The sequence below is a fragment of the Rhinolophus hipposideros genome (assembly GCF_964194185.1).
Source record: "Rhinolophus hipposideros genome assembly, chromosome: 14".
Lineage (NCBI taxonomy): Eukaryota > Metazoa > Chordata > Mammalia > Chiroptera > Rhinolophidae > Rhinolophus > Rhinolophus hipposideros.
The window spans coordinates 54,531,179-54,554,610 of NC_138060.1; the positions used below are offsets into that span (position 1 = coordinate 54,531,179).

The 23,432-nt window shown below is 48.5% G+C and overlaps 1 protein-coding gene across 3 annotated transcripts in view; it reads right to left on the minus strand.

The window, feature by feature from the left end:
• SCN5A (sodium voltage-gated channel alpha subunit 5) overlaps positions 1 to 23,432 on the minus strand; it is a gene marked incomplete at its 5' end in the record, with an annotated part of 95,655 nt that overhangs the window by 36,134 nt on the left and 36,089 nt on the right. For all 3 annotated transcript variants that reach the window (XM_081072281.1, XM_081072280.1, XM_081072279.1), the window contains 8 exons: positions 7,500 to 7,738; positions 8,668 to 8,800; positions 14,847 to 15,218; positions 15,746 to 15,925; positions 17,150 to 17,347; positions 17,876 to 18,017; positions 19,340 to 19,403; positions 20,942 to 21,172. In XM_081072281.1, coding sequence (XP_080928407.1) covers positions 7,500 to 7,738; positions 8,668 to 8,800; positions 14,847 to 15,218; positions 15,746 to 15,925; positions 17,150 to 17,347; positions 17,876 to 18,017; positions 19,340 to 19,403; positions 20,942 to 21,172 — 1,559 coding nt within the window. The remainder of the gene's footprint in view (positions 1 to 7,499; positions 7,739 to 8,667; positions 8,801 to 14,846; positions 15,219 to 15,745; positions 15,926 to 17,149; positions 17,348 to 17,875; positions 18,018 to 19,339; positions 19,404 to 20,941; positions 21,173 to 23,432) is intronic.

The following is a 23,432-nucleotide window of genomic DNA, read 5'->3' on the forward strand; positions in this document are numbered from 1 at the left end:
AAATGTTCCTGAGGTAGGCAGAGGCTGGGATTCACCTGCTTGACTCATGAGTCCTGAGCTGCCCAGCCTTTGCCAGCAAACCCCAAGGTCAAGAAGCCCATTGTGTGGTGGGCCAGGCAGCTGGGACCAACGGCCCGAGGTGTGCCAACTGCTCTGCTGGAAGGAAGCACAGTTCTAGGAGGAGGGGATATCCTGCGAAGGAGTGGCTGGCGGGAAGCCAGGGCCTTCTTGGGGTTAGAGGGTTATCCTGAGGGCAGTGGGGAGGCCCTGAGGTCTTCTGTAGGTGAGCTCTGACATCAAAGTGCCAGGCTGCCCCTGGCACCCAGGCCTGTTTCCAGGTTATGCACCCATAACTTTTCCATCCCTTTGTCCCCATCCCCTACTACTTTTCCAGCCACGCCTGCCTCCTTGCTGGTCCTTCCTCAGGGCCTTTGCACTTGTTGCTCCCTTTCCCTGGATCGTCCTGTCCTCCATCCACAGGACTCACTCCCTGCAGGTCTCTGCTTAAAAGCCACCTAATGGATGATGCTTCCCGACACATAAAATAGTGGCCCCTCCCACCACATTCCTTATCCCTCTTCCTTGTGTATTTGTCTTTCCCTCACATACCCCCATCTGACATACTACATGTAGTTGTGTATTTGTTGAGTCTCCTCCGGGCTAGATGGGGAGCTCCTCAGCAGGAGGAACCTTTTCTGTCTTACCACACCTAGAACGCTGCCAGCCCACTTTCTCAACAGACAGAGAAGCGGTTGGGCCTGTGACCTTCAGCGCCCAGAGTCTTGCAGCGCCCATCTCCACTTCCCTATCTTTCAGGAGGCTTTTCCTATCCTGCTGGAGCTCTTGCCCAGCTGCCCTGGGCTTCCCCGAAAGGCCATATGGTGGGGCCTGGGCTCCCCTTCCTTTCCCCCCAGCCCTCTGGTCTCCCCCAGCACTTGCCTGAGTGGGCCAGTGAGGGTGTGTTTCTAAGACGTGTTTGACAGGCTTACAGGTACTAATACTCATTTTGGGGGAAAGGAGCTCAGGAAAGATCTCCTGCCTCACTTTGCCCAGGTTCACAGCTATTTTGGCAGCAAGGTAGCAGATGTTAACTGGCCCTGGAAGTCAGGAGAAAAAGACAGAAGGAGATGGCAGAGGCTCTTGGGGAATGCCTTTGGGGAGGTGAGAAACAAAAGAACCAACAACATCTCCTGGGAGCTCTTTAGAAATGCAGGAACCCAAAGACCCCAGGCCTGAGGAAGAAGAATCTGCATTTTGACTAGATTTCCAGGCAATTTGAAGTGTGAAAAGTGCTATTTTGGTTCTCAAACTTGGTGCACTTTGGAATCACCTAGGGAGCTTTCAAAATACTGACGCCTGGGTCCTACCTGCAGCAATTTGAATTAAGTTGGACTGGAGTGTAGCCCAGGTATTGAGACGTAACGAAACTTCCTAGGTGATTCTAATGTGCAGCTCAGCTGGAGAACCAGTGCTTTAGAAGTACCTGGCTTTTGCTACCAGAACTTCTCCTTCCAAAAGATCACCCCAGGCTTTCTAAGGCCTCGTGATCAAAGCTGGATGGTTCCAGATGTGCAGAGAACGGCAGCCAGACCTGGGTTCCCGAGCAGGGTCTGTCACTGTGCGACCCTGGGCCAGTTTCTTCATTTCTCTGAGCCTTGAGTGTTCTCATACGTCAAATGGGGATATTAATAACTCCATAGGAGGTTTCTCAGAGTTGGATGCTCCTAAGAGAGGGCAGTTATTGTTGTCATCGACAGCATTTATTATGGTGTGGAGCGTGGCCGAGAGCGCCAGACCCAGGCAGGGGCTGCCTTCAGATACAAACAATTCCGCATGACTCACAGCATCACAGGGGCCTGGCAGACAGAGGCTGGGAGCCTGGGGACCCGCTCCCCTGACTCCTGGCGGGTCCACTGAACCAGGGTGCGAGTGCTGGCTTCCCAGGAAGGGGGTGGACTTCTGGGGAACCCCGGCGTAAGTTTTTAATGGGATCATCCTGTCTACGTTGTAAACTTGCTTTTGAAGCACAGGACTTTGTGAACACCCTTCCATGCCAACTGAACGTGACCCACCTATAGCATCATTTTCTTTTTCTTCTTGTCTTTTTTAACGGTTGTGTGTAGATGTGCAGATGTGCCGTAAATAGTTTAACCGTGTCCCTGTGATGGGCATCGTTTTGTCCCTGTTAAAAACACTGTCATAATACAGATCCAAAATTTGCCCAATTTTTCCTTAGGGATGAATCCCTGGAGATGGAATTGCATAGTCAACGGACATTTTTAGAGATTCTGACACATACTGGTACATGACCCTCAGAGATCATTTTTAACTAATTCCATGAGCTACACGTGAATGTTTTCCTATAACCACACTAATACTGGGCATTCCATTACCATTAGCCTTTGCAAACGAGCAGGACAAGAGCCATATTTTATTGTTTATTGGATGTTTGTATTTCTTCTTTTGTGATAGCACCTGTTCATGTCCTCTGCTTATTTTTTTCTATTAGGGTATTTACCTTTGGTGTTATTGTTGTTGCTTATAAATATACTTTATATATTTAGGGTATAATCTCTTTGTCTACTGTATGTATTGCAACAATTTTCCTAGTTTGTCATTTACCTTTGTCATTGTATTTTCTAAAATTACAAAATATTTTAAGCATATAGAAAAGTATAGAATAATATAACGAATACCTTTGTATCTACTACTGACCTCTGCCAACTATTAATATTTTGCCATATGTGTTTCAAATCTTGTTTTATGTTTCCATACAAAGTAATAGCAAAGACTTAAATAGCATTTACTATATGCTAGGCACTGTACTACTGCTTTACATCTATTATGTCATTTAATCCTCACAATAACCCTGTGGGTTATGCATTGTTGTTATTCCCATTTTACAGATAGGAAAACTGAGATACTACAGAGAAGTTAGCCCACTGGCCCAAATGATGGAGCCTGACATTGAACCTAAGCACTTCAGCTTCGACTACAAAGTCTTAACCATGTGCCATCACAGGTAAAACTGAAGCCATCTGTAGTACTACATTTACTCGAAGGTAATCGTTATCCTGAGTTTGATGTTTATCGTTCTATGAATGTTTTTATAGTTTCAATGTATATAATTACAATATATAGCGTTTTTGCATTGTTTTAAGCTTTATACAAATGGGCTATTTTTGCATGCTTTTTTGCAAGTTCCTTTTATTCTAAACATCATTGTTTATGAGATTGATCCATGTTGATACATGTGTATGTATTCATTCTAATTATGTACAGTATTGCATTGTGTGAATACAATTTATTTATCTATTTTTTAATGGATGGAGAGACACTTATATTGATTCCAATTTTCTCTATACCTAACAATGCTGCAGAGAACTTTCTTGTATAGGTCTCCTTGTACAGACATGTAAGACTTTCTTAAGAATAAATAAATATATATATGAAATTGTTAAGTTATGGGGTATGCACATCTGTGATTTACCTGATATTCTACAATTGCTCCCTGAAACGGCTATACCAAATCCACACTCTTACGAAGTGTGAGTTCCCACTGTTTCACTTCCTCGCCAACACATGTAAGTTTATTTTTGATTCTCTTATGGGTGAGAAATAGTAGCTCAATGTTGCTTTAATTTGCATTCCTCTCTGTTTCTTTTAATTTCTTTATAACCATCTGAATTTCCTCTTCTGTGATGTGCCAGTCCTTTTCTTTGTTCATGGTTGTACTTATGTTTTTGCCATTCCGTTGTCATTCTTTTCCTTAATGATGTGTAAGCATTCGATACCTATTCTGGATTTCATGTCATGAAATGCTTTTCATAATACCAATTTCCAGTTTGTGGTAGTGATTTCATTTTGTTTATCATATCCTTTGTTGTATAGACATTATAAATTTTAACATAGGTAAATTTATCAATCTTCTCTTTTATGGCATAAAGTCTATATGGCTGAAGAAAGCCTTCCCGACCCCGAGACCATAAATATTTTTTTCCCGTTTTTATTCTAAAAGCTTAAAATTTTTGGTTTATCCCATTTAGGTGTTGAATTCAATACCCCACAAGTAATTAATGAGTATGGTGTAGGGTGGGGATCTAAATTTATTTTCTTCCATATAGATAACCATTCTGCCCAACGCTATTTATTGGATAGTCTATCTTTTCCTATGGACTTATAGTGCCATCTGTTATTTATCAAGTCTCCAAATTTGCATTTCCCATTTCTAAGTTCTCAATCTGTAGCAATTTTTAAAAAATTTACTGGGGTGACAATTGTTAGTAAAATTACGTAGATTTCAGGTGTACAATTCTGTATTACATCATCTATAAATCCCATTGTGTGTTCACCACCCAGAGTCAGTTCTCCTTCCATCACCATATATTTGATCCCCCTTACCCTCATCACCCCCCCCCCACCCCCTTACCCTCTGGTAACCACTAAACTATTGTCTGTGTCTATGAGTTTTTGTTTCTCATTTGTTTGTCTTGTTCTTTTGTTGTTTTTGGTTTATATCCCACAAATCAGTGAAATCATAGGGTTCTCTGCTTTTTCTGTCTGACTTATTTCACTTAGCATTATACTCTCAAGATCCATCCATGTTGTCACAAATGTTCCTGTATCATCTTTTCTTAACGCCGAATAGTATTCCATTGTGTATCTATACCACAACTTCTTTATCCATTCATCTATCAAAGGACATTTTGGCAATTTTTTTATTTTTGCACCAAAACTATAATATTTGAATAACTATAGCTTTACAATATATCTTAATACAAGGTCTGACAATTAAGTTTGCAAACTTGCCACGATGTGCTTACACATACACTGGTGAATTTGTTTCATTTTATTTTTTTCTCTTCCCTTTGTGGTCTTAAATCTCTTCTTGGTGACATATTTTTCTAGGAAAATTTTCATTTAGTCTGTTCAAAATTTATTGGCATTAAGTTGTTTATAACGTTTTATACTGTTTTAACTTGTGTAGTTATGCCCCCTTTTCCATTTCTAACGCTATTTATTTGTGCCTTCAATTTTTTTCTATTTCAAACTTGCTAAAAATTTCTGTTAGTCTTTTGAAAAAGTTTTCTCAAAAATGTCTCCCTAATTAAACTTCAAAATTATTTATTAATTTTTACTCTTATCTTCAATTTCCTTTGAGTTTTCACCTATTTTGTTTCTAACTACTTGAATCAAATGATTGGCTATTTAATTTTCAACTTTTCTTTTTTAATGTATCTACTTTAGGCTATAAGTTTCCCTCTAAGTACTGCACTTGGTGGCTCAGACTGACAAGCTTCCTTTTTTGTCATTTCTCAGGGTCAGTGTGTGGATGTTTTCTGCTTCACCATTTTACTGAATGAAGGGTCATATTCTTATGGGGCTATTCAGTTCCAACCCCTACTCACACTGTCCCAAAGACATGTCTTATCTCTACATGTTCACTGAAATACAAACCTCCAGATTATTCAAATCATCCACTCCTCCCCCACTATCCAGAGCAACTCAGAACCATCGCACATGTTTACTGCTAAGGTTTTAAAGTCCCTCTGATTTTTGGCACTAGGGCCAAAAGTTCTCATGAACTTTGCATGTCAAAGAATGTTTGCTGTATTTTTAATTGTTTCAGAGTCAGAGGCTTTTCAGGTTTTCTTGTCTACAATATTGTTAGGAACAGAAGTTTCATTTGCCTTTTTCCTTTGAGTATACAATGTGCTAGAAGTTCCTTAAATCTATCACCCTTCTCCTTTATGGAATTTGTCTTCAGTGACATGCTTAGAAAGGCTTTTCCCCATACCAAGAGCATTTACTTATGCTTATTTTTGTGGTTTTGTTTCTTTCCATTTAATATTTAAACCATGTAAAATACATGAACTGCAACGCAATAAAAACCTTCCATACTAGCAATAAAACTATCCAAATAGAACAAGATAGAGTTATAATCCAACTATATGACCTATTACTAAGAATTGAACCACAAGTTGAACATAGCTGCGATTCAATCACTACTTAGTGATCCGGTGAAGCCACCATTGCTTTTCATCACCTTGGACTTGCTGCTCAGAACAACCCAATGGTCATATCCCATTGAAACCGCATTCAACTAAAACCCTACAGAACCACCATCTGAAGGCCAACATAAGAGAGGCACAATTGTGCCATGAGGCTCCCACAGACTGAAATATAGCTTTTCCTTCTGTTAGCATAGAAAAGTAGAATTATAGCAAATGGATTCACATTTGTGAAAAAATGTGAATAGATCCTCTAGAGAACCCTCTAGAGTCCTGGATATGGAAAGTACTAAGAGAAGACGGTCTTTACTCCACAGTGTGGGAGACCTGCGTGCCTGGGGACATGGGGTAGGGGGGTGGGGGTGGGGGTGTGTGGGAAGGCACCTATGCTGCTAGGAACGAGGCAAGGCTGGATCTGTAGTAAGAGAGTTTGAACTGAATGAACTCCTCCCTCCACCCAAATTTAGTGATGACCCCAGGAGCTCCTTTCAGTGGCCAGTGGGCTCTTTGCCAGCGTTACCCTCAAGAAGGGCTGACTGTTTATCTGGGCAGAGCCAATAGGACCCTGTTGCTCAGAATCAAGAGACATTAGCTACATGCCCAACTATGTTACCACTATGTCACCTCTCAGGCCTCAGTTTCCCATCTTTAGAGTGAAGAGGTATGACTTGATTTGACCTCAAAAGAAAAAAAAAATCAGAATTGGAACCCAGATATTCTGACTTCCAGGGATAGTCTCTTTAATAATCACAATGATAACAACTACATTTATCATTTATCTTTAGTGCTTACTGTTTATCAAACTCTGAGCCAAGCACACTACGCACATTATCTTATTCAGTCGTCATTAGCTTCCTATGAGGTTAACAGTCATACTAATTTTGCATTTATTAAATTCAACAAATGTGTATTGTGCCAATTACTGAGACTTAGTAATTTGTTTGAGGTCACATACATAGTTAGTAAGAGCTGAGACAGAATTAAAATCTAGTTCTGCCTGATTTACTCACTGCACTCAGCTATCCATCTATCTATCCATCCACCCATCCCTCTCTCTCTCTCTTTCCCTCCTTCTCTCCATCTAACAATCCAGCCAATCTTTCCTCCATCCACCAAACACTGGTGCTCATGGAATGCAAGCTCTGTCTAGAAGAGAATGGCCCCTTTTTGCCACACTCCCCTGTTGCATTTACTGTTGCCAAATCTCATGTCCTCACACATTTCACGCTCATCACCACCTCCCTTTTGTTTTCTAGACTCTGGGCATGTTCATTGACCTTTATCCCCAAACTGTCCATTCCCAACTACATCTCTTAGCTCCTTAAAAGCTGACCCTTACTTCAGATGTCTTCCACAATGACTCCCCCCATCAGAAGACCCTTCTGTGTTTTGGCTCCCTCCTCCCTGTCTCATGAGGGCTATGACAGGTGGCCGAGAACCTTTCATACCAGGACGCCCATTTTAGAGTCAGCTGCTGGTGGTGCTTACCAGATTCCCGACCTGCAGCATATTCTCAAATTCAGTTGTCATGTTGTAGTGCTCCAGTGCCATGAAGAGCGTGTTAAGCACAATGCACATGGTGATGGTGAGGTCGGCAAAGGGGTCCATGACCATGAACTTCACTTTCTGCTTAATGGACATCCACAGCGGGGAGCACTCCCAGATCAGGTAGCGCTGGGCGAAGCGGTTCCAGCATGGAGGACACTTGCGGTGAGATTCCTCCAACTCTGGGGGGACAGCCAGTGAGATGGTTTGTTTTTGTTGACTGACTCATATATAATTCACGGTAATCAAGAAAAGATGTATGACTTATCTGGGGAGATGACAGGGCTGATACATGACAGGGAAGGCTAAGGGGAGGGTAGCCTGTGTCCTGACTCCTTACCCTGGAAATATGACAGAAGAGAGCCACAGGGACAGGAGGTCAGGAGGGACGTGGGGACAGCTGGGACAGCACAGATTAGGACATATGTAGGCTCTCTTGAGACAACAGTCCCATACAGATATGGGGACACTATTGAGAGGACAAAATGAAAAGGAGGAGACAACACCTGAGATAGGCAGGTTCAGACGTCAGGACGCCCAGAATAGAATAGGTAGGAATAGATGTGGACATCTGGGACACATTAGAACAGATAGGGGGTGGCCTAGGAGAGGCCAGAAAAAATGTGGATACATATGGGACAGGAAGCACCAAGAAACGGGGGTGCCAAGTTCAGTATGGAACAGATGTGGGGTTGCCTAGGGTGGGAGTGGCTGAGGCAGATGCAGGATGTCTGGGATAGCCTGTGGTAGATCTGGGAACGGCTGCAGAGAGGCTAAAACAGGCATGTTTAGGATAGGAAGGTCCCAGGAAAACACGGAGATGCTTGGGAGAGGATAGGATGAGACTGGTAGGACCCTGGGATAGCCGGGACAGGTGCAGGAATGTTTGGAAGAAACACAGCCATGATTTCTGAGAATGCCCAGGAAAGAACAAGCTGAAACAAATGAAAAGACACCGAGGGCAGGGGACACAGACTGAAAAGTTTGGGACAGCTGTGGCGGTGCTCAAGGCAGGCCAGGCAGCTGGGGATGCCCGGCTCAGGTCAAGACAATGGTGATGGTGCCTAGACCAGAAGCGGGGAGTGTCTGGATGACACTGGGGGGTGCTGACCTTCCAGTGCGCTGGTAAGGACACTGACTGCACTGAGGGCCCGCTGCCGCTCTCTTGGCCCTTCGAAGCCATCCACACACACAGCCTGGGGCATCAGCATCTGTGGCCGGCCTGCCTCCTCCGACGGCGTGGTCTGCGTGCAATCAGGAGATATGTGTCAGCCAGGGGTGGGGGGCCTGCTAGACCTGGGGCAGCTCCTGGACCGGGCACAGCTGGCCCAGACTCAGGTTAGGAGCTCCCAGGGAGGCAGGGTGGGGGGCATGATGGAACACAGGCACTGGGCTTCTTTGTCCCCAACTCCCTGCCGGTTAAAAACTCCCCCTACCCCTCCTGTCAATCATTTCCTGCATCCTCTTTCTTCTTCACCATCTCTCATCAGTGGTGATACCTGAGTGTGGACAGGAAACAAGTACCAAGTTCTATTAACCATATGCTGTCATACATGTTAACCCATGTAAAAATGATCTGGGCATCGTAACTGACTACAATCTCCCTAAAATAAAGAGCATAAAGAAGCTGGAAAAAAAAATCTCCCATGCTCTAAGATGGCATGAATAGAAGCATAAAGCACAATGCTTCGACCTAGCTGGTGGGAAACTTTGTAGGGGCAGTTTGGCTCTATCTACCAAGAAAATTTTAAATTGGCTTTGTAATTCCTCATCTAGTAATCTAACTTCATAAATAATTATACGTGGGCACCAAAAATATACATGCAATGACGTTCGTTGAAGCATTGTTCTTAATACCATAAAAACAAAACAACCAATCAATAGGAAGAATTTTAAAATCAATTATGGGTACAGTCCGACTCTGGACTCTGATGCAGACAATAAAGAGAACAAAGAAGTTCCGTGTGTGTGTGTGTTCCCTTGGGAGCACCTCTAAGACAAACAGTTTGATGAAAACAAACAAACAAACAAAAACGAAACAAGAAAAAGACCTGGAAGATATACACTGAACAGTTAACGTGGGTATATCTGGGGAATGGGACTGTGGGGGGAGGGGAAGGAGATGCAGAGGTTCCCTTACACTTCATGTACTTCTGCACCATTGTATCTGTTTTCGTCGTGCTTGCGTGATTTTTCTAAGTAAAAGAGCCAGGCATGCATATGGAGCTGCGGCGTGTCCTGATGAAAGGAGGTGGCAGCAAGCATTACTCAGAGCCTCCCACAGAAGCAGCATGGGGGGCCCACAAAGGCTTCACATCAGCTCAGCCCTGCATGACCACAGTCCAGGAGTCTATGCTGGGGCTGCCTAAAGACACAGCGCTCTTCAGAGTACAAGAATGAGGTTTTATAATCTCTGTGAGTCACAGGGGAGACGGGCCTATGCTACCCAGGGTGGCACAGCCAGGGCCTGGAGTGCATCCCAAATTGATCTAGGTTCAAGTTCATGTCAACCTTTGCAATTGTTGGGACTACCCTGAAATGTTGCCTAGGGAGGTAGTGAGCTCCCAGTCATTGGAAGTAGTCAAGCAAAGGCAACTGCGATGGCTGAGGTGGCTAGCGTAACAGTAGTACCCTAGGTCCAATGCAATCACAAATCTGGCCAGCTTAACTCACCAGCATGTCTTAAATTCTCTTCCTTTACTACGGTGTTTCCCCGAAAATAAGCCCTAGCATGATTTTTCAGGATGCTCGTAATATAAAATAAGCCCTAATGCGTCTTTTGGAGGAAAAATTAATATAAGACCTGGTTTTATTTTCGGGGAAATACGGTAGGGCTTATTTTATATTACGAGCATCCTGAAAACTCATGCTAGGACTCATGTTCCATTTAGGTCTCATTTTCGGGGAAACACGGTATCTGTGATAGTTTGAGTTGCCATTTAGCAAATATATATTCCTGCCTTCTGCTGTGGGTGAACAAACTTCCCTGTCCTACTGATGACACACTTGCTTTGGCCAATGGAATGTGGGTAGGCATGTTGTAAACAGAAGCCTTAAACCACTGTGCTGTGTTTGCCTTGCTCTTGTGCACCAGTAATCCTCTATGAAAAGAGCTTCTCCAGATAGCTACCACCCTTTCAGCCTGGGCCTCAGCACAAAGACTGGAGGAGCAGTCCTGAGCCTAACCCACAGTGTGGAGCCAAGCCAATGTGAAGTCTGAAGCAGAGCTGCCTAGCCAAGCTCAACCTAGACCAGCCAAATCACGGTCAGCCTGCAGAGAAGTGAGCATGAGAAGAAAGGCTTATTGTCAGCTATTGACTTTGGGGGGTAGTTTGTTACACAGCATTATTATGGCAATAGCTGACTGATACATTATCCTGGTGCAAGCATCATCATCTCTTTCCTAAAACTACCACAGCAGCCTCCTCACTGGCCTCTTCTTCTCTTCCCTCCATTCTCTACATAGCAGAAAGGCAGTCCCTTAAAAATCATATCATGATACTCCTCTGATCAACAACAGCTCGTTCCAGCCCACTGTTCATCTTATTCAGAGTAAATCCAAACATTCCTATCCTCTGCAAGGCTCTGCATAGTCCAAATCCTAACTCATCAAACTCATTTTATGTCTATCCATTTCTGCTGGTTCCACCACACCTGGCCCTGCCCAGCCCTCTCATCCCTTGAACACATCAAGCCTATTTCTCTTCAGAGTCTTTGTACTTGCTGTCCCTTCTGCCTGAAACACCATTCTTCCACGTCTTCATGGCTGGCTCCCTAAAATCATTTGCCTGTCAATTTTAATGTCACCTCGGCAGGAAGAACTTCCCAGAGTATTCTTATGCCTCTATCCTCAACCCTCCCCCTAGCAACTTTCTATCACCTGACCCTATGACCACCGGGCAATACTGATCAGTCTACAATCTGTCTTCCTGACTACAATATATGCTCCATGAGAGCAGAGCTATTGTCTGTTTTGTTCATTGCTATTACCCTGGAACCTAAAACACTGCCTGGCACCCAACACAGCAGTCTAGAACTGAATAAATATTGCTTGGATAAATTGGTTGGATAAATACTAGGGAATCATGAGGCTTGGGGGTAGAAGTAGCTTCTAGCTCTGCCTCTAACTTGCTGGAAGGCCGAGGGGAAGGAGGATGAAAGTCTACAGTGTGGAGGGAGAAGAACGGCTGTTTAACGCACCTTCTGGGGCCACATGTGGCCTTTCAGGGACAGGCAGTGTCACGCAGACAGCAGACAAAGTAAATCTCTACCCTCTACCCTCCAACCTCGTAAGTTCAATGTGAGCTGCCAGTTGAGCTGGCCCTTCTTCCCCACCCTCCTATGTTGACTGAGCACCCACTGTGTGCCTGACACTGTGCTTTGTTTTCAGACTGGAACTGGACAGAAATGTCTCGCTGGGCACTCAGTAGAAGCCAAGAAGGTGTTCCCAGGAGCCCAGAGCCTGCTAATCTCTTTAAATTTTCAATGTCTCCATCTTGGTCCACTAATTCCTTTAACTTTCCTTGCAAATGACCCCTTTGGCTTGCTAATCCCTTTAAGGTTACAAATGGGCCCCACAGAAGTGAGAATGGGTGAAGTCAGAATTCTCGGTAATGAAGTGTTTGAACTTGGATTCCTCCTGACATGTGCACTACAATGAGATTTCCTAATGAGATTAGGAAATTCTATTAGCTTCCAGGCTGCTGACCTGATTCTACAAGGCTGGGGCTCTAGGGCAAGACCCGCAGGGGGGTTTGCAGCCACTGGTTTGGTGTTCCTGGAAAGCCAGACAGCCCCCCTTCCAGATGATGGCCCGGGGCCTCCCCAGACCCACCCAGAAGCTGTGGTCTGCCCCCAATGGGTTCCCAGGACCCTCTCCTTGACTTCCTGCTCCAGAGGAGCGGGAGGGCCCCAGGCACTCTGCAGTGTGCCCCAGGAGTCTTTCCTCCTTCCTGTTCAATAATTAGAATAGCAGATAATAATAATAATGACTTGAAAATGAGGCAAGTACTGGTCCAAGCATCGGGCAGATTTAACTCTTTTAATCCTTGCCACAATCTGCTGATGTGGACATTAACTTTATTTTTGTTTTACAGATGAGGAAATTGAGGCATAGAGAGATGAATTAACCTGTGCAGAGTCTCACAGCTAGAGCAAGTGTCTGAGCTGGAGCAAAACAGGTCATTTGGCCCCCGCGAGCTGTCTCTGCAGCCCCACCTCCATCTTCCCGATCAAGTCTCCCTGTTCTGTGCTAGCTTCTTCAGAAAGACTGCCCTCATCCACCTCGCTATAGGCACTGGGGTCTGAACCCCATGTTTACCCTTTTTCTAGGTGGGCTGCTGTGGGTACTGTGTTGGGGGGCAGGCAGGGGACAGCAAGGACACTGCAGAGCCGATCAGACAGCCACCAGTCTGCCAAGGGACCAGCTAAGTGTGTGATCAAAATTCTAATTGGCCTTTCGTGATCTGGCCTGTCCCTCCCTGTTACCTTTCTGACAACAACTCCAACTCCTCTCCCCTTTGCTCCGTGGGTTCCAGGCACACTGACATCATGGCATTTCCTCCAATAGGCTAGACTCATTTCTACCTCAGGGCCTTTGCACTTGCTGCTCTCTAGGCCTGGAACATGCTGCTACCAGATGATGTAATGACAGCACGTTATTATGACATTATCACAACATTAACATACTCATGTATGTCCTGATTGCTGCACCCATATTAGCCCATTCATTCTCTCAACCATCCTGAGTTGGAGATTTTTAATCCATTTTACAGATGAGAGACACACAGAGAAATAAAGTAACCTGCCCACGGCCACTCAGCTGGGAAGCTATGAGCCAGGATTCAAACCCAGTTTATCTCCAGAAGCTAGGTGCTATCTACCCTTCTCTACCAGCCCTCAGAGTTTTAGAAAGCAGCCTGGCTCCCATCCTTACCTCCTTCAGATCTTTGTTAAAAGTGCCTCACAATACCTGAAGAGACATTTCTCCAAAGAGGATATACAAATGGCAAATAGACATATGAAAAAATGCTCACCATCACTAATCATCAGAGAAATGCAAATAAAAACCACAATGAGACATCACCTCACCCCAGTCAGAATGGCTATCATCAACAAGACAAATAGTAACAAGTGTTGGAGAGGCTGTGGAGAAAAAGGAACTCTCATGCACTGTTGGTGGGAATGCAGACTGGTGCAGCCGCTATGGAAGGCAGTGTGGAAGTTCCTCAAAAAATTACAAATAGAATTACCATCTGACCCAGCAATCCCTCTCCTGGGTATCTACCCAAAGAATCTGAAATCATTTATACATAAAGACACGTGTGCTCCAATGTTCATTGCAGCTTTGTTTACGGTGGCCAAGACATGGAAACAACGAAAATGTCCTTCGATAGACGAATGGATAAAGAAGTTGTGGTACATATACACAATGGAATACTATTCGTCGTTAAGGAAAGATGATATAGGAGCATTTGTGACAACATGGATGGATCTCGAGAGAATAATGCTAAGTGAAACAAGTCAGACAGAAAAAGCAGAGAACCCTATGATTTCACTGATATGTGGTATATAAACCAAAAACAAGACAAACAAATGAGAAACAAAAACTCATAGACACAGACAATAGTTTAGTGGTTACCAGAGGGTAAGGGGGGTGGGGGGAGGGAGATGAGGGTAAAGGGGATCAAATATATGGTGATGGAAGAAGAACTGACTCTGGGTGGTGAACACACAATGGGATTTATAGATGATGTAATACAGAATTGTACACCTGAAATCTATGTAATTTCACTAACAATTGTCACCCCAATAAATAAATTTAAAAAAAAAAGTGCCTCTCAATGAGAAGGGGTTCCTCTTCCCTCTTTCCTGCTTTTGTCCTCCCACAGGGCTTATTACTTGAGCTAATACTGAGTTATCAGTTTTAAAGTACTGAAATAATTCAAACTTGGTGAATGATTGTTGCCCAGAACCTGGTAAGTATCTCTTTGTCACTCCAGCCCTTCTCCCAGGAGCCCCTGGATTGCCCAGGATCCAGCATCTCTATAGGACTAACCCCTGGCACAGACAAGTTCTCCAGGACACTGGTGCTGTGCCACTGTGGTGTCCCAAAGCCTGGGCCTTACCAATTGCTAACTACTTAACTACAATACCTGTTTATTACCACAACACACTCCCAGAACCCAGCATACTAGGTGCTCAGTAAGTACTTGGTATTTTTGGACCTGGCACTGGTGACAAATTGGGAGACCAGATCTGCCCTGGTGCTGCATTATGGGGCTGGCTCACCGTGTCTGGGGGGCGCTCCAGCATCATAGGGTGGAGGAGGTGGCTCCCTGGGGAGGGAGCCTCAGGGTCACCTGCCCCCAGCAGGGAGACCACCCCGTTGCAGTCCACGGTACTGTTCCTTTTGCCATTCAGGGCGTGGCCGGGAGCCGAGGTCCCAGGGCTGAGCTGTGCCTGGGCACTAGGCCGACGCAGGGGCCAGGGCACCAGCAGTGACGTGCGGTGGCTCTCACTGTCCCCTGCCGTGCTGTTTTCATCATCTGCAAAATCTGTCTCAGAACCCAGGTCTCGCCGGCGAAAGGTGAAAATGCTCCCGCGGCTGGAGCGTGGCTTCACGGAGTTCCTGCTGAGGCCGTGGGTGATGCTGAGACGATTCTGAGGGCACAGAGAGAGAAGACATGACCAAGACAGCTTTTCAAGTGCTCCTAGCCTATCTCTTGTGGCATCGGTCCCAGCTCAGCTTCTTGGAGCTTTGAGGACTTTGGCTAGCCATACGGAACTAGGAGTTCAGGGAACAGGTAGGTGTAGGGTTTGAGCAATCCTGGGATCTCGGCTCACCTGGAGCTTGTTTCTTGGTGCTTTGAGATTGAAGCTCACCTGGGCCTGAAGGTAGGGCTAAGGCTTGGCAGAGGAAGAGGAGGCAGGAAGGCTCCCGCTGTGCAGATGAGCCCAATGTGAGCAGGACCTACCTGGGACAGTCATTCATGCCCCTCGCTCATTGGGCATGGTGTTGGTCTCCTACCAATCCACACTCTAAGAATGGTCATGGGAAACAAGAAGGGCTGCAAGGGGGCTCAAGGATGGCTCAACCATGGGGGCTGTGACAGCACCAGCGGCCTAGCATGATGGGCTTCTGATGCCAAATCTACCCTGAAAGGGCCAGAGCCACGGCCGGGGATTACCATTGCTCTGGGACCATCCTCCGAATCGGACTTGGGGAACCTGTCATCCCCACACTCCTCCGTCCCTGAAGACATCCGTTTTCTCCTGTTGCTCCTTCTCTCATAGGGGATTACTGGGGCCAAAGGGGACATCTCCAAGGAGCTGCGGGACACGGTGTCCAAACCCCTGATGGCAAGGGCCTGGAAAAGGGTGGAAGAAGGGAAGTTTTGGTCATTGAGACTTTGTGCCGCCTCAGGCTAAGACAGGACAGGCAACTCTCAGTGTCTCGGTTTTTCCCATCAGTAAGTGGATTTCTACACCTACCCTTAGGGTTTCCTTAGAGTTTTCATGAAAATTTTTTTGCTTTCCTATTCCCAAATCCCGAGATATAAACTGTTTTCTGTTCTCCAGGATGAATCGTTTCCACAAAGTGATGGCCGATACTACCAACCACCTGGGCTCAAGGAGCCGATTTTCCCGATTTCCCGACCAACTTTTCTCAGGATTCGGGAACGGAAAAGCGGAAGAAATTCCCGAGAACAGGCAGGAATTCCCGCCCAGAAAACCTAGGATAAATAGGAAAAATGTCTAAGAGATACATTGTGAGTAGTACGTTTATTTCCCATTGTGGGTATTACTGGGTTCAAGGAGCCGATTTCCCGACCAAGTTTTCTTGGGATTCAGGAACAGGAAAGCAAAAAAATTCACGAGAATGGGCGGGAATTCCCACCTGGAAAACTTACCTACCCCCAAACAAGGGCATCAGGGAGAGATGAGCTCAGACAGACCCAGGATGTTTTGAGAAAGATCAAAGTCCAGGGAGGAGGAGAGTAGCTGCTGATGTGGGCAGCTCTTGGAAGAGGGGAGTATGGGGGACAGGTGGGAGAGGTTGTTCATGAGCAGAGGAAGTGACAGAACTAGAGGTCAGAGGATCTTCTAGAAGGTTTGGCTGGCCAAAATGGGCGCTGTGGGAGGTGGCATGAGGCAGTGAGAAGAAAGTAGATGTCCACAGCCTGGCTTCCAACAGGCTTGCTCTATAGATAGCCTCCAGAACCCACTGTGTGTGGAACTGTGGGTCGCCAGGGCAGCACTGCCACTGCTTATTTTCTGAGCTGACTCAAGCCTCCGACCTTGGACCTTCCACACTATCCCACCAGAAGGCATCCCTGACCAGGATAACTATGTCCATGGACACATGGACCTCTTTTATCCAGCATGCACTATATTCACAGGAACCATCTTACCCAGTAGGCACCATATTTACCCAGCAGGCATCACATTTATCTACCATGCACCTCATTAATAGACAGTCTTTATCCAGTAGGAACCAAATTTTCACCCAGCAGACATCAGCTTTACCCAGCAGCACCCACTGTCAGGTGAGGGCTTGGTCTGGAGGCTCCTTGGCTGCACCACTCACCCACCTCATGCTCTTTCTTGAGCATCTCCATGGCCTCTTGGAATCGCTTTTCCTTTTCCTCGGTCTCAGCGATGGTGGCTTGGTTCTGCTCCTCGTAGGCCATGGCGACCACGGCCAGGATCAGGTTCACCAGGTAGAAGGAGCCCAGGAAGATGACGAGCATAAAGAAGATCATATAGATCTTCCCTGCGGACCTCAAGGTCTGGGGGAGCAAGGGACAGATGTCATCCCCACTGGGGCGCCTTCTGGGGCATGGTCATGGTATGTCCAAGCTGCCCAGTATGGCTGTGCCAGGGGTTCAAATGACCACAGCCTGGGGAAGGGGTATAGAATGTCTCATCTCTAAAGAGACGTGTCTTAACCCACAGAGAATGACCGACATATAGGGGGTGGTGTGCCACCCACAGACGGGGGCAGAGTGTCGCAATCCACAGAGGATATGGACCTACAGAGGGGACTATCCCACCACATAGGGTGGAGGAGTGTCCCACTCACAGAGCACAGAGTGTCCTATGTGAAGGGATGGGTACTTGGTCATCAGCAAAAAGGAAGTTTCTTTACTTGCTGAGCCCCCATCTCTCAGGTGCAAGGATCCCTGGCCCCTGTCCTCTGCCCTTCCTAAGCTCTTGCCAGTGAAAAAGCTGCTGGGGCCACTACCAGCTAGCAGAGCCTGGGCCCTGGTGTGGAGTCCCGAGCTGGTGTCCCTCTGCTGGCCCGCGCACCCACGCACCTGCTGGTAGAGGCGCTCCCAGCAGTCCTGCGTCATCAGGCGGAAGAGCGCAAGGAAAGCCCAGGCGAAGGAGTCGAAGCTGGTGTAGCCGTGGTCAGGGTTCTTGCCTGCCTTTAGGCACCGGTACCCCTCAGGACACGACCTGTAGCCAGATATGCAGACTCTGTCTCATGCTGTAAGGGGGCCTCTGCCCCAAAGACCCCTGACTTGTCTCCCTGGGCAGACAGCGTAAGCCCCACTGCTTCATGAACTTAGTGACACACTGCTGGGTCCTATTTCAATGACTTTTTATGTTGCGCCTCTACCCTGGGACACCACCTCCCTCTTTTCTCTACCCACCTGTATTCTGCTAGGCTTAAAACCAGCCACCTTCTGCCCACAAGACATACCATTCCAGCTGCTGACTTGCTTCTCCCCTCGCAGCCTGGCTCACACCGCTTCCTCTGCTTGCCCACCCCACAGAGAGCGAGCATAATGCAGGCACGCAGGCGAGCAGTGAGGCTTGGCTCAGCTGAACAGGATGGAACCCAGGGCAAAGGCCGGGCCGTGGAACCAAGGGATAACTCTAGGGTGGACGGCTGGGGCCTGGCCACATCTGGAGAACGGGCCCATTTGCATGACCGTGCACACAGATGCAGTAAGGCAGACCCACGGTTCACCATGCTGGAGGAGACAGCCTCTCTCCCAGAGAGGGAGCACTGGGCTGGATTCATGCCTGCTTGCCGTGCATGAGCGAGAAGGGGCAAGGGGGACTCAGCAAGTGGGAGGGTGTGGCCATGGGGCCTTGCTAATGTCCTAAGACCCTTCAGACAATCTCTTTAGTGACGGGAAGGGTTCTGGAACTTCTTCAGAGATGTGGGACCACAGCCCCACCAGGTGAGCCTATATACCCCCTCCCCCAACAACCTATATACAGCACAGTCACACTGGCCCAGACTCCAGGGCACACAGTGCCCTGGAAGCTGCCATGGCTACGGGGCACTCTGGGTACCACTCAGGCTGCAGGTCCGGGGCCTGTATGCCCTGCAGGAGTCTAGGCTGCGGGCGGACGCTCTACTCACTCCTGACCCATGGAGAGATCAGCAGAGAGGGAGTGAAGACTGAGTGAAAAGGAGCAGCCCTGGAGGGCTTCTGGAAAGGAACGGAGCTAGGCTTGAGCTAGTGGGGGGCCCAGCAGGGCCTCCTGGGTTGTCCCCCAATCCTGCCCCATCTTCTGGACTCTGTTCGCCCTCTCTGCAGAGCTGTACCCTCATCCCATTCTTTAACTTTACCCCCTTTGCAGCTGTCTCCCTTGTGGTGAGGGTGGGGTAGAGAAGCTGCCAGAGGCCTGGCAGGGGAGGAGGCAGGGGGAAGTCTCGCTGTCCCTGGGGTCAAGGGCAAAAACTGACAGCACAATCAGTTGAGAAAGCACCAGGAGACTCCCTGGGATGGGCGAGGTGGTCCTGGGGGGTGGGTGCCACATACCCAGCATCAGAGCTGTTCCCACACAGTAACACATCGGAGGTGCCATTCTTAAGCAGGTAATTTTCTGGAAGAGAAACATCCGGCGGTGAGGGGCATCTGTGGCCCAGGCTCCTGGGTTCCCGCCTTGCACCCAGGGCTTTGGAGTGTAGAGACCCCACTGGTGGTCTTCCCACCTCCTCTCTGCCCCTGTCCTGTCCCCACCCTCTGTCCAGGTTTTAGGCAACTCCAGTTCCTTCCCTGGCGTTCCTCCTGCTACTCCTCAGATGTTCAGATGCCAGTGTCCCCAACACTCTCAGATGACTCCGGAAGCTCCCACAGGGAACTTGTGTACCCAGCACCAAGCCACTCAGGGGGGGGTCAACCAGGGCCAAGAGAGGCCCTGAACGAGGAGGCAGGGTCACTGACAGAGTTCCAGTTTGGCTACTGAGTCACTGTGTGGCCTTAGGCTACTGCCTGGCTCTGTCTGGACACAGTTCCTTATGCATAAGGTGGTAGAAATAATGGCTGCCAGTCACCGTGGCCATAGTGTTGTCTGTTCCGACAGGGCTGGGGCCCGACCAGGTGAATCACACCTGTCAGTCCCCACCACTCACCACTACCTGCCTACGTCTTAGGCAGCACTTCTCAAAGTGTGGGCCCTGGACCCGCAGCATCAAGTATCAACCGAGAACTGGACAGAAAGGTCCTGAGGGCCAAACCAGACCCACTGACTCAGAAACTCTGGGGATGGGCCCAGCAGTCTGTGTGTTCCGAAGGCCTCCTGGGGACTCTGGTGCACACTGGTTTTGGAACCAATGCTGAGTGGCCACAGCTGAACCATAAGCAAATTTCCTCGTTGAGATTCTATGTTTCTTTTTCCAAAGTGGATTGCTGGTGCGTGTAAGAGGCCCTAACTTCAGAATGGCCCTCAGGGTCCTTGTGGCCTGGAATCTGGCCTTGTGCCAGTGTCTCCCTTTGGTGCAGACTGATGGCACTACCCAACAGAGGTGTTGGCCATCTGCCTGGACAATGGAAGTGTAAACCTTGGGGCAGTGAATCAAGAGTAGCTCACATGACTGTGCAATCACTGAGCTTGTCCCGTCCTTCTTGCAGGGCTCTGGGGACACGTGTATGGAATTAACATTTTTGCAAGGAACCCAGAAATCAACTGAAAAATCACATGGGGCCTCCACTCTGAAGCCTCATTCTTTGTCCCCAGCTCTCTGTCCCACCCTTTCTTAAGCTAACACTCCTCTCTCTGCAGGGAAGATGGTCTTCTCACCACTCGTGACACTCTAGGGTTAGTCCCCCTACCAAATGTCGCAGCTGCTGTCCCCTGTCTGGCTCTCCATTGAACCCCATCCTTCCTGTTCAAGCATCATCTCCCCACCTAGCCTCACAACTCACGAGGACAGGCCCTAAGTCTTGTCCCCTCTGTCCTCTCTTGGAGCCCAAAGGGCAGGGGCTGGGGTCCCTGAGCACACAGCTGGTTCTCCGGGGGATCAAGCAGGGCTTGAATGGCCCTGGAGGAAGGCCTGCCCTCTGGTGAGGCCTGTGTGGGAGGTGCTGGGGGCCCTGGATACTTCATAAAGCCCTGCCCGGGGCCGCAGGGCGAGTCTGCACCTGAATTGTTGAGGTAGAGGTCCAGTGATTCCCAGACCTGGCCATCGGCCTCCACAGAGCCGTTGGTGCCGTTGAGCTCCGTGAAGTTCCGCACACACTTGTGCCTCAGGTTGCCCATGAAGAGCTGCAGGCCAATGAGGGCGAAAACGCTGAGGCAGAAGACCGTCAGGACCATCACGTCGGCCAGCTTCTTCACGGACTGGATCAGGGCCCCCACAATGGTCTTCAGGCCTGGGGGTGGCAGGAATAAGCATGGGGTCACCGAAAGGCACCGTGCTCCCTGCTCCCCTGGGTGGGGGCAGGCCTGGGGGGGTGCTGGGCCAGGCGGGCAGCCATGAGGTGGGGGCAGAGGGAAGGAGGCCTCTCTTGGGCTTTTCAGACCAAAGTCCCCTCTCTTCTGCTGATATCCTAGGGCAGGAGTCCAGTCTGGTCGTGCATTTTCAGAGGGTCCAGTCCTCTTTGCTCTCCACTAGCTAAATATATGACACAGGTGTAGAAAATGCCCTCAAAGACTGTCCCCCTCTGGTTTTGTCCACAAGGTATGCCAGGCCTGCCCCTTGGAATGTAGCCTATGGAACGGAGACCGAGGTGAGGCGCATTCCAGGATGATGGAAGGGCCGCAGCTTTGATCCTGAGATGGGGAGAGACACAGACATTCCTGGTGGGGGAGGTACTGCATGTGCTGGGGGCTTGGGGGGAGGTCTGGCAAGGCCATGGTTGTTAATGTCCTAAGGGGCCTGTTCTGGCTCAGCCACCCCCCCTTTGGGAAAGGTTCAGGGGAAGGGAGGAGTTTACCTATATTGCATTTTCCTCCTCTGCCTTCTCTGTCCCTCTGGGACCCATCCCATCCCGTTCCCCAAAGCAAAGGCCATGATTTGTTAGTTGCACGGCCCAGCTCCCTGCAGAAGCCAGCGCCACACAGCGGAGTGACAGAAAAGCACGTGTAGACACATTCGGTCTGACACTTTAGCTACTGTCCTATGACACATTCGAGCAGAGCATGGGGAGCGAGGGGGCTTCCCTGCTAGCAGCAGGGCCCTGCCCCACTCAACCACCCCCACACTACCCCCACAAGCGGCCAAATCTCAGATTAAGCTCCATCCATCCATCGTCCAGCCGGTTAATGTGTTAGGAGCACCCGTGGCAGCTGTGCCTGAGGCTGCTGTGCCCGCGACCCAGAGACATGGAGGCAGCTATGGGCAAACACGGGACAGGGAGAGGAAGTCCCCACCACGGTGCCACTAACGCTGCCATCTGCCCAGGGCTCAGAGGCACTCAGCACTCTCTGTGGAAATTGTCCCAGCAGATGTTGGCAACTGCTTGGGCAGTGGGTGGACCTTGAAGGGGTCTGGGCACAGAGTGGTGGTGGTAGTAGGAGTCACGAGCTCCTTGTAGTCGAGACCCCTCATCTCTAGTGGAGATTCTAGATCCCTTACGTGACACACTGGTTCTGCCCATCAGATCCGGAGACCCTGGCCACAGCGTGGGGAGTGGGGAGGACAAAGTGAGGGGTGGTAGGCAGCAGCTGGCATACCCAATTGGACTCTGCCTCAGCTGATAAGCGAAAGCGTCTTTGGCCTAGAGCATCACGTCCAAGGCCCAGCGAGGCACCTCCTGGTCTGTGGAGACTCCGTGGGGACAGTAGGTGAGCACAGACCCTCTCCTTTAACGTTTCTCATACTGATGACAAAGTTCACTTCAGGCAAGATTACAATAAAATAATGGGATTCGTTCTCAAAAGACCCAGCAAGCGATGAGTCCTGGGGGGTCAAATGGAAAATTCTCCTGCCACTGAAGTTCTCACAGGCTGGGCGAAGAGCCCTCGGACACCAATCATTCTGATTTCATTCCCATTTTATGGGAAAGCAGACCAAGATCTGGAGACGGCCAAGGCTATGTAGAACTCAGATTGAGTGATACCTCCTCCAGGGGGCCTTCCATAATGTGGACCACAGCATTTTTCTAACGAGCACTTTCAGGGTCTGCTGTGTGCTGTCTCACTGTGTGCTGCCTCACAGCTGTGTGTGGCCTCACTGTGTGCTGCCTCACAGCTGTGTGTGGTCTCACTGTGTGCTGCCTCACAGCTGTGTGTGGTCTCACTGTGTGCTGCCTCACAGCTGTGTGTGGTCTCACTGTGTGCTGCCTCACAGCTGTGTGTGGTCTCACTGTGTGCTGCCTCACTGGGTCGCTGGCAGTTGAAAGTTGAAAGAGATCCAAAGGGGCTGGGGTGAGGTTGGCGGGCTTCCTCCTTCTCCTCAGGACTGAGAAATATTTTCCTTTTTCAGCCATTCCTATAAAACAGACTGAAACGTGCCTTTTCTTAACTGCCCTGGTCCGTGTGCTTATCCAGTCTTGTGGGGTATGTGCTGTGAGGTTGTCCCTGGGACCCTAGAAAACAGACCCTGAGGCTTCTGAGCATGTATGTGTTTGTCAAGGCCAATACCGTCTGTCTCAATGGGGGCAGCTCCATGTGAGTGGCTGGGGACAGACA